The sequence below is a fragment of the Ostrinia nubilalis genome, chromosome 25 (genome assembly GCF_963855985.1).
Source record: "Ostrinia nubilalis chromosome 25, ilOstNubi1.1, whole genome shotgun sequence".
NCBI classification, from domain to species: Eukaryota; Metazoa; Arthropoda; class Insecta; order Lepidoptera; family Crambidae; genus Ostrinia; species Ostrinia nubilalis.
In genome coordinates this window covers 3,877,919-3,889,400 of record NC_087112.1, presented here as the reverse complement: position 1 = coordinate 3,889,400, position 11,482 = coordinate 3,877,919, and the positions used below count along the sequence as shown (strand labels likewise).

At 47.4% G+C, this 11,482-nt stretch overlaps 1 protein-coding gene across 1 annotated transcript in view; it reads left to right on the top strand.

The window, feature by feature from the left end:
- Positions 1-1,611: 1,611 nt before the first annotated feature.
- LOC135084078 (uncharacterized) overlaps positions 1,612-11,482 on the top strand; it is a 23,449-nt gene continuing 13,578 nt past the window's right edge. Inside the window, exons 1-9 of the mRNA XM_063978820.1 lie at positions 1,612-1,739; positions 1,925-2,030; positions 2,672-2,759; positions 3,270-3,407; positions 4,194-4,364; positions 8,624-8,772; positions 9,274-9,399; positions 10,371-10,559; positions 11,204-11,374. Of these exons, the coding sequence (XP_063834890.1) occupies positions 1,612-1,739; positions 1,925-2,030; positions 2,672-2,759; positions 3,270-3,407; positions 4,194-4,364; positions 8,624-8,772; positions 9,274-9,399; positions 10,371-10,559; positions 11,204-11,374 (1,266 nt within the window). The remainder of the gene's footprint in view (positions 1,740-1,924; positions 2,031-2,671; positions 2,760-3,269; positions 3,408-4,193; positions 4,365-8,623; positions 8,773-9,273; positions 9,400-10,370; positions 10,560-11,203; positions 11,375-11,482) is intronic.

The window sequence follows — 11,482 nt, the reverse complement described above, 5'->3', positions numbered from 1 at the left end:
GACGGTGAAACACAACTGCAACTTTGTGATGATTCTGATGAACGAAACTGAAAGTTTCAAACTGGTCGCGTCATGTGTGGTCTCTCAACGGACGCTATGGCAGAAACTTAGATGCAACTCAAAAGTAACTAGCAGTTGCAGTTTCATTGCAGTTGCGTTTCACCGTCTGTTCTGGGCCTTAGAGATGATGAACAAGGCCCTAAGTATAGTATAGGTATAGAAAGGTCCACTAGGTGGACCGAAAAAAATCTGGTGAAGGTCATGGTAAATACCTGGATGAGGGCAGCGTAGGACTGGTCATCGTGGAAATCCTTGGGGTAGCGTCATTTGGCTGAAACAAACGAACGTAACTTTTATAATGCGAACAGCTGGGGACTGAGATTCGCTGCCTGCTGCTGTCTTTCCCGAACATTATAATTTGGGCCTTTTCAAGGCGAGAGTGAATAGGCACTTACAGATCAGATATGTAACATTCTAGACTGCATCCCACTTAACATCAGGTGCGATTGTGGTCAAATACCTGCCTTGTTAATCTTGTTATGCATAAAAAACTCACAGTGAAGTTATTAAGATAGTGTGACGAATAACTCCGTCTCTTTCGCCCGCAGTCCCTCGATGCGCGGCTGAGCGGCGATTGCTCGCTCGGCGAGCGCACACAACACCTCTGCGAGGCGTGGCGCCGCGTGCACAGCTTGTGCCAGCACTCCGCGCCCGCCACACACCCGCACCTGCTCAGCTGGCTGCAGCGACATACTGCCCGCACCGTACTGCAGGTGAGACCCTGACGTCACGCAGCTGACGTCACGACACCAGCGAGGCGTGGCGCCGCGTGCACAGCTTGTGCCAGCACTCCGCGCCCGCCACACACCCGCACCTGCTCAGCTGGCTGCAGCGACATACTGCCCGCACCGTACTGCAGGTGAGACCCTGACGTCACGCAGCTGACGTCACGACACCAGCGAGGCGTGGCGCCGCGTGCACAGCTTGTGCCAGCACTCCGCGCCCGCCACACACCCGCACCTGCTCAGCTGGCTGCAGCGACACACTGCCCGCACCGTACTGCAGGTGAGACCCTGACGTCACGCAGCTGACGTCACGACACCAGCGAGGCGTGGCGCCGCGTGCACAGCTTGTGCCAGCACTCCGCGCCCGCCACACACCCGCACCTGCTCAGCTGGCTGCAGCGGCATACGGCCCGCACTGTACTGCAGGTGAGACCCTGACGTCACGCGGCTGACGTCACGACACCAGCGAGGCGTGGCGCCGCGTGCACAGCTTGTGCCAGCACTCCGCGCCCGCCACACACCCGCACCTGCTCAGCTGGCTGCAGCGACACACTGCCCGCACCGTACTGCAGGTGAGGTCCTGACGTCACGCTGCTGACGTCACACCTCTGCGAGGCGTGGCGCCGCGTGCACAGCTTGTGCCAGCACTCCGCGCCCGCCACACACCCGCACCTGCTCAGCTGGCTGCAGCGACACACGGCCCGCACCGTACTGCAGGTGAGATCCTGACGTCACGCGGCTGACGTCACGACAGCAGCGAGGCGTGGCGCCGCGTGCACAGCTTGTGCCTGGCGATGTGCTTCCATTGGATGGATTTGATGATTGGATGGCTGACGTCACGACACCAGCGAGGTGTGGCGCCGCGTGCACAGCTTGTGCCAGCACTCCGCGCCCGCCACACACCCGCACTTGCTCAGCTGGCTGCAGCGACACACGGCCCGCACCGTACTGCAGGTGAGATCCTGACGTCACGCAGCTGACGTCACACCTCTGCGAGGCGTGGCGCCGCGTGCACAGCCTGTGCCAGCACTCCGCGCCCGCCACACACCCGCACCTGCTCAGCTGGCTGCAGCGGCATACGGCCCGCACCGTACTGCAGGTGAGGTCCTGACGTCACGCAGCTGACGTCACGACACCAGCGAGGCGTGGCGCCGCGTGCACAGCTTGTGCCAGCACTCCGCGCCCGCCACACACCCGCACCTGCTCAGCTGGCTGCAGCGGCATACGGCCCGCACCGTACTGCAGGTGAGATCCTGACGTCACGCAGCTGACGTCACACCTCTGCGAGGCGTGACGCCGCGTGCACAGCTTGTGCCAGCACTCCGCGCCCGCCACACACCCGCACCTGCTCAGCTGGCTGCAGCGGCATACGGCCTGCACCGTACTGAAGGTGAGATCCTGACGTCACGCGGCTGACGTCACGACACCAGCGAGGCGTGGCGCCGCGTGCATAGCTTATGACGGCGACAGCGCATCACGCATATTTTTTATCACAGTGTTGCTGCTAGTGACATCTCGCTCGCTCAGTTCTTTGTTACTCTATTTCTTCCTGCTAAGTATACTAACTTTATGGGTGAGACGCTGACGTCACGACACCTGTGCAAGGCAACGCCGCGTGCACAGCTTGTGCCAAACCTGTGCTGTTGCTGTTACAGCTTATAATTTTATTAGTCATTAGTTGCTGACATGGTGTTACAGTGACAGGTCTTAACTCAATTTCAGTGAGATACCATCAGGATCATATTCCAGTGTTTAAGTGCTGGAACAACGGGTTAGACCAAAGACTCAATGGCAGACGTAGTTATGTCCTTCGCCACTGAAAACTTTCTAAGAATGACTTCTATTTACTACAACTTGCATTCTAATAAATATTATTCTTTTGACAGACAAAATGGAGTAAAGAACAACAGGACAGCCTCGAGGAGGCGATAAATGAGTTCATCGAAGAGACAAAGACAGGGCGCGCCTGTAAAGGTATTTAGTTTTTTTCCCATTATACATACTTGTACATGATTATATCTTTTATAAGGTAGCTGCACAGAACTGCCTTATAATTATTCGATTTAGACTCTTTTTCTAATGCCTGTTGAGGTTGTAACAACTGACTTCATTCATAAATCTGGTGCTTAACTTTATGAACCATCCATAGGCATGATTGATGATTGCTCCGGGAAGGTCACTCTGCACTCTGTGGGCCGTAATATCCCAGACCTGGTCACAAACAAAATAAGAAGATGATTGTTCTGATCTTCTTCTTCCTCGGTCCCTCACTAATGAGGATCGCGACCACAGATAGTGTTCCGTTCCTCCACAGACTGCGGTCATAAGCTGTGTGAACCGCACGATGCAAACTTCCCCCCAATGTCTTCCTCACCGCGTCTGTTCTGATAGCACAAGAATTTTAAGACTAGCTTAGTCCCTTTTTTTCAATTTCTTGATTTGGACCACATTTCTTTAACTTCTAACGTGATTATTGTATTCAAGATGGCGTCAGCCCGCCGTGGGAGACACAGCTACTGCAGAGGGGGCAGTGGTTCAAGCGGGTGCTGTCCAATCCCTGGGGGCACCCCGTGCTACGCATCCTGTTGGACCCGAAGTCCACGCAGCCGACGGATGACGAGAGTGAGTGTCTGGTGGTAGACTAGCTGCATGGGAGACAGCAACTCCTGTATAGCCAGGATCTACAGCTTGCCTCCAATGAAACCCTACCAGTGTAAGATGAGTGTATTGAAACCCTGTAGTAGACTGAAGGTAGACTCAAACATCGCGGGAAAAAGATAGCAGGATTCGCAAGCTGAAGTTGTAATGAGGGCTATCGTTTTAGCGCTCACCAGTTAGCGCCACTGTAGAGTAAGGTCCTGTCACTTGCTAGTCGCGAAGACAGTGGCACCAACTTGTGAGCGCTAAAGTGGTAGGAGGACTATCGCATTTGCACTCATCAAGATGGCGCCACTGTAGAGTAAGGTCCTGTCAATCGCCAGGGGTGCCAACTGTTAAGTATAAAAACGATAGCCCTCATTGGCAGGGCATATAGCTAGCAGAACTAACGGCAGATGGTACAGCAAGGTTCTGGGATGGAAGGCACTCATCGGCGTAGGATATCCGCCTACAAGGTGGATAAATGACCTTTCAAAGGTTGCAAGAAGGCGCTGGATACAGGCCGGCCGATGGGGCAGCAAGATTTTGAGATGGAGGTCACTTACCGGCGTGGTATATCCACCTACAAGGTGGATAGATGACCTTTCAAAGGTTGTAAAGGCGCTGGATGCAGGATGCTTCAAACTGAACAATCTGGAAATCATTGGGGGAGACCCATTATTTGATTCATTCTACATTTTGTGTGCCATTTAACTGAGTCGTCTACCAAACTTCCATTTCTCTCTTTCTAATCCTAAATTTTGTCCTCAGTTCTAGAATGGCTGAAGGAAGAGCGCGGCGTGATGTTCGTGACGCGGCTGCGTCAGCTCGCCACGTCAAAATGCGCCGACTTGGCCGTCATACTCGTCACGGCCGTCATGGACCGCGTGCGGGTTGGCGTCGAGCTTGCGACCGACAGCGAGCAAAGCGAGGAGCCCAGAGGTATGTGGCACTAGTCTGGTCTGCGAGCACGTAGAATTTTGTCCAATGACCCCAAGATACCCATCCTTATCGCTCGCGCGTAATTATGTTGCTGTCGCGCTTGCACACTCACTGCGGGCGCCCGTCGTACAGTCGCGACAGCAATATAATTACGCAGACCGGGCTTTACTAGATGTAAACCCTCCCTCATGTAGCGCCAAAGAGTCCCAAGTACCTCGCGGTCATCTATGTCACCTGACAGCGAGTCAGCAGATGACAGCGAGCAGAGCGAAGAGCCCAGAGGTATGTGCAGCGCCAAAAACTTTCAAATACCTTGCTGTCATCTATGTCATCTGACCAGGAGCTCAGAAGTATATTGCAGTCAGTTGTATTGCTCTGCTGGATGTAACCCTCCCTTATGGAGCGCCAAGGAGTCCCGTCGTCTAGGTCACCTGATAGCGAGGATGAGGTATGTCGCAGCCAGTTTCAGGTCTCTACAGGTGGTACAGCTGTCAAAATGCGCCGACTTGGCCGTCATACTCGTCACGGCCGTCATGGATCGCATGCAGCGAGCAAAGCGAGGAGCCCAGAGGTATGTTTTATTAATAGGATACTGATAGCGAAATCCTCTTTCAAGAAGCGCTAAAGAGTGCTAGTGCACTAACTAGGTTACCTTCCACCAAGCTTGCGTCCTACAATGATAAGAGGTTACCCTGATAGTTAGCAAAGCAAGGAGCATCCAAAGGTAATGTGTTACAGCTTGGTGCAGATCTTTGATTGAGTAACCCTCTCCCAAGGAGCGAAGGAGTGTTACTAACTAGAGGAGTTGTAACTAGAGGAAATTTAGGAAGGTCTTTGGAGGACCAAGTAGCGCCAAAGAGTTCAAGTGCACTGAGGACTTCGCCGTTATCTGGGTAAACAAATACCGAGCTCACTCGCAAACAAAGAAGAGCCCAGAGGATATGTGGAATAGGGCACTACTAGATACACACCCCCAAGCAGCGCCAAAGACTTTCAAGTGCCTTGCTGTTATGTACGTAACCTGACCAAAAGCTCAGAAGTATTAATGCAGTCAGTTGTAAAAAACAAACACCAAAACTAAAAATACTTGTTTTTTTTTTTTATATCTTTGCTATTTTAGTACGTTTGCGACTGATATTGATGTTTTGGATGCAACCCAACATGTAATTATTTATGATGTAACGTTGCTATATCAACGGTATTATTAGCGTATCTAGACTAGACACTAAACTGGTAAACAGAGGAAGAGTATTTTAAAGATTTCATTTCAACATTTTATTTTATGTTGTCTTGTAGAGTCTACTTACATACTAATAACACAGGCCTGCAAAAAAAAATTTTTTTTTTGGTGCAGCTCTTTTTGTATATACGATCGATAACATGGGTAATCTACAATATATTGACATACTTCATTTCAACTCATCAGCTCTAGTTTGTCGACTACCCTCATTTTAGTTTTTTCCACTTCTTGTTCGCAAATAGTCATTATTACAATAACATCGATAAACTTTATGTTACTATTTAGCTATGGCTAGTACGTCCAGATGTTGTGTTAACGATCTAATTCATTTTGATAAGTTTGTGGTGAATACTACTGAAATATCAGCGTGAAACCATTAAAAACACGGCGAATTTTTTGTATTTTGCTTACTTCGGTATTGAAATTCAATACAAAGGTAAGGTGTAGGTGCCTCAAATGGTATGTATAATGTGCGTTGAACATCTGCGAAGATACTAGAAAGGCACACGTAAGTTTTTGAAGCTTGAAGTGCCTATGATATGGCGAATATAACCAATATTTCCAGTTAATTTAACAGAAATTTCCAAGTTTAAGTACTGAAAAACTAAAAGCAGGTATATTTGATGGACTTCAAATAACTGTATTAATAAAAGACTTCACTAAATTTAAGATTTCTATGAACGATGTGGAATGGTTTGCGTGGAAATCTTTTGTAGCAGTTGTACAAAACTTCCTGGGAAAGCATAAGGCTGACAACTATGTAGAATTAGTTTAGGATGTGCTGGTTCAATTCAAAGATTTGAGCTGTTATACACCGTGTTACTTTGCATTCTTGCCATATTCACAGAGATAAAAGTAGGTAACAGTACCTATTATTTAAGATAAACAAGAGACTCCCATTAAGGAAGTACACTAAGATTTTAGTAAATTTGGTTTTTCAGTACAAATTGGAATAAACCAATTTTGTCTCGCACGTTCTATAGGTGCAAGTGGAATAAACCTAGTGGGCGTGGCCTAGTTCTTAATTTTATGGCTTTGGGTACCAGCCTTTTTATCCAGTCATAATAACTACTTATTTTAAAATACTCTTCAGTTGATTTCAGATTTTCCTTTCTACTTTACGGGCTTAGGACCGTCAAAAATACGTAATCATTATTAGGGTTTCAATTAATTTACAACATTGTACCCTATTTTTACAAATTAATAAATTAAGTATGAAATGAAATCACCTTATTTACGATTAATTATTTATTCATAAGTTCCTACTTACAAAGTTTACGTACTGCGAAGCAAGTGTTCAAAGTGTCCTCCGTTCTGATGAAGGCACAGTCTAGCACGCGAAGCGTAGGTTTTTCGCTTTAATTTTCGCAACACATAAACGTTTTGTATCACAGTTTCACTAAAACAATCCTTTCATGTTTATCGTTTACACTGTTTATCTCTTCTGCGCATACCAGTCGTTTCAAGTCACTCCAAAAATCCATTGGTGTCAGGTCCGAGGATCGTGGTGGCCAAGCTACTGGACCCCTCATCCAATCCACTGTTCACCAAACGTATTATTCGCGCACTTGACGTCCTCATTGTGGGGGAGCACCATCCTGCTGGTAGTAGAGCATTTGGTGTAACGCTAAGGGTACGTCATCAAGCATTTCGTCTAAGACGTCTTGCAGACACTCCAAGCACCATTTTGATTAAATTATTCGTTGTTTGAATACACTTCAGTCATTTTTGTATTATTTATAACGTGATTTGTGTTTGATGGATTTCTCAGTTTTTTACAAGTGTCAAAAAGACATTTTAAAGACAATAGATTGCAATAGATATTTAAAAATACAATAAAAAGTAAAAAAGTCTCCATCGCCATCGCCAACAAGTGATGTGCATGCGTTACGATAATTAGTGGTGTGTTTAACAGATTGTCGATAAAATAAAATAGTCAAGATTAAAAAAAATTTTTGTCGGGCATTATTTTTTTACGGATTTGTGTTCAGTATCAGTAATATAGTAACCTCTGTAAATATGGCAAGAATGCAAAGTAACACCCTGTATAGGTATAAAATTACACTATTTTAACAGTAAACTAGATCAATTCTAACAAAATTTAGGAGAACTAAGCGAAGAACAAGGAAAACGTTTTCACCAAGACATAAAAACAATGGAGAATAGTTACCAAGGAAGATGGGACGCTCATATGATGACCGACTACTGTTGGAGAATCATGCGAGATTGCCCAAGTAAGTTTCATTCGAAAAAATCACTCAAAAGACAATTTCTTGATGTTTAATGCTAAAAAAAATATATATTTATTGTGAAAATTGTTTTTTAGTTATCTCGGGAACTAGAGCTGATAGAGAAAAACTGATTACATTTTTGATATCGCCATGCAAGACATACTCAAAATCAGGTCTTAAATCCTCGGCACCAAAATGGCTGTAGGCCAGTGTAATGTATAATAATATGATGATATAACACATATTGGATTGTTATAGTCATTCTACAGACACTTCTCCTTTTGCTTTCTGTTTATCAAAAATATGCCATTATGACAGGGATGGACGTGGGCTATGTGGAGAATTCCAGAACTTCCTTATTAAGATGGTAGCCAAAACAGGACTCTCTGAGACTTCATTGCCCATTTTCAGAGGGAACGTTCAGCAGGAGATGCCAGTTTCAGATATTCCTTCTTCATATATCTTTGGTGATAGGGCAAGGTATTTGGGACGTGTATAAGCGCCCTGGAAAAAGCCTAAGAGAGAAGCCGCACCGCAAACATTTTGCCACATCACTGTACACATGTCGCAATACGGCACCGTCTCGCTCAATCGAAGTGCGTTGTGCCTGCGGTGCGGCGTCGGAACGCACCGTCTGGCATATCATTGATTTTTATATTATGCAGGACGACGCAGCGACATCGCTCCGGCGCCGCGCCGCGACCGCACCGCACCGTGTGGCTTCTCCCTAAGTGATGAATAAAAACATTTTTTACCTACCACTTCTAATGCTCAACTTTGTCCTACAGACAAACCCAAGCCGCCGAATGAGAAGCCGACGTTTGCCGACATCCTGACGTCAGACGCCGGTTTTACGGTTGACGTTTGGGAGCTACTTACCGACATTGAGTTTGTGCTTCTACACAAGGGGGACAAGCGCTCCAAATGTATAGACTTGGTAAGACATCATAATAAATAAACAGCTACAAAATTCAATATTAAGCGTTGTTAATAAATTAAAAATTCGTTGTTTGTGTTTGTTAGACTTTCAGCAGCATGTCAGTCTTGCCTTTACAAGACCGCATACTGAATGTTAGTAGTTGTAATTTTTTCTTCAAGGCCTTTGGTTTTTCCGTGTATGGTCCTGCAAGCAAAGACGACATAATAAATTTAACGAAATGCATAAATATTAGAAAAAATGCATTCCCGAGGTTTTCACTTTAAGGCGACGGCATGCAGCATAAAATACAAAGTCATTCAAAGATCGTTTACAAAGAGAATTACTTACAGGGCAGATATGTACCATCCTAGACTGCATCCCACTTAACATCAGGTGCGATTGTGGTCAAATACCTGCCTTGTTATGCATTAAAAAAAATTGCCATTAATTTCGATATGACAGCTAAAGAAACTACTGCAGAAAAAGGAGCCTTTATAACGAAAGTTGTTTCTTCACCAGGCCAAGCAGACGCCTCTCCGCAACGGCTACCAGCTGGTGGAGAGGCTGCAAGGCCGCCTGGAGACTTCGCCCCGCGAGAAGAAGCTGTGGAAGAATGCCAAAGAAGTCGCCACACTGATTGCTCAGGTAAGAAGTCTAAGACCTATCAGCACCTAGTTTTTGTGGTCTGGTGGTTTGATAGTCGGAGTCTTTAAAACAGGATTATCTTTGAATATCTGTCTATGCTGTTATCATATTCTTAATCTATACTAATATTATAAATGCGAAAGTAACTCTGTCTGTCTTGCTTTCACGCCTAAACCACTGAACCGATTTTGATGAAATTTGGCATACAGATAGTTTGAGTCCCAGGAAAGGACATAGGATATTTTTTATCCCGGTTTTTGAAACAGGGACGCGCGCGATAAATTTTTTCTGTGACCGACAAAAGTCCATGCGGGCGAAGCCGCGGGCGGAAAGCTAGTAAAGCCATAAATGGGAGATCAACAGCAATTATTCCGCTTTAAAGTCTATAAGTTAATTCAATCAAGTGTGTTGTTGCTAATCTGACTACAATCACTAGTCTCAAACAACGCAACTATATCGCAACTATTAGTGATAACGAAAGCACGCCAACTATTTGGTGGTTACCAAAATGCAACTGCACGAAGCCTCGGCAACCTTTTCAGTCGGTATCACCTTTTATGTGGTGTAGGTATTTGTGAATATACCCAAACTCAGTATATTCAAGACTATTCCCATCTCTAGTTCCCTCCGCTACAACTTCTGTTTAGCCAGGACCTACATCTTGATTGCATTGGCGATCTTGACTTTCACTGGTTGGGTTTGGCCCAGAACAGACGGTGAAACGCAACTGCTAGTTACTTTTGAGTTGCATCTAAGTTTCTGCCATAGCGTCCGTTGAGAGACCACACATGACGCGACCAGTTTGAAACTTTCAGTTTCATTCATCAGAATCATCACAAAGTTTCAGTTTCGTTGCAGTTGCGTTTCACCGTTTGATCTGGGCCTTTGTCCTAGGGGAAAGTTGAAACTGTCATTGAACATGCAAAGAAATTAATCAGAAGAATTTTTGTAACTCAAAATATTCCCACCAGGTGGTGATAGCGCGTTGTATGGTGGTACCAGTGTGCAGCAACACAGCTCGCACGGCGCTGTACTGCTGCGCGCGCTCGCTGGCGCGTCTGCTGCCCGCCGCGCGCCTCGCGCCCGCCGCCGCCGCATTAGCAGCGCCCGCTGCCACTGCGAGGCATCTGCATACGCTGGCTGCGGCTACGCAGGCGCAGGTAGGGTTCTTATGTGGTGGGAATAGGGTCGAGATTTCATTGACAGCCTCCGCCGCGCTTGCAAAGGACCTTGTGTAGCTGGAGTAAGGACGAGATTACAATGACAGCTGTGGGCGACTCAGACGCAGATACTTAGCCTTATGTAGCCGGAATAGGAGCGAGTTTGCAATGACAGCTGCCCACACCGAGTCTCGCATCTGCCGCCGCTGCGCGGCACTTACATACGCTGGCTGCGGCGACGCAGGCGCAGGTACCTTGTGTAGCTGGAGTAAGGACGAGATTACAATGACAACCACCGCTACGTCTGCCGGGCCACTCGGGCGCAGGTATTCAGCCTTATGTAGCTGGAATAGGGCCGAGTTTGAAATGACAGCTGTCTCCCGCGCCTCGCGCCCGCCGCTACTACGCGGCACTTACATACGCTGGCTGCCTGCGTAGCCGCAGCCAGCATCTTATGTAGTGGGAGTACGAGCGAAATTGCAATGACAGCCGACGCCACGCCCATCGCTCCACTTGCTAACTTGCGCTCGCACACTCACTGCGGGCGCGCGTCGCACAGTCGCGACAGCAATATAATTACGCGCGAGCGATAAGGATGGGTAGCTTGGGGTCATTGGACAAAATTCTACGTGCTCACGGACCAGGCTTTAGTGTCGGTGTGCAGCAACACAGCTCGCACGGCGCTGTACTGCTGCGCGCGCTCGCTGGCGCGTCTGCTGCCCGCCGCGCGCCTCGCGCCCGCCGCCGCCGCATTAGCAGCGCCCGCTGCCACTGCGAGGCATCTGCACACGCTGGCTGCGGCTACGCAGGCACAGGTAAGGACCTTATACAGCTATAGTCTATCCAATATAGCTTGATTAGAATGACGGCTGTCAAACGAATGTGACTAGTGCTGTGTATGTTTCGTACGGTTCACATAGATG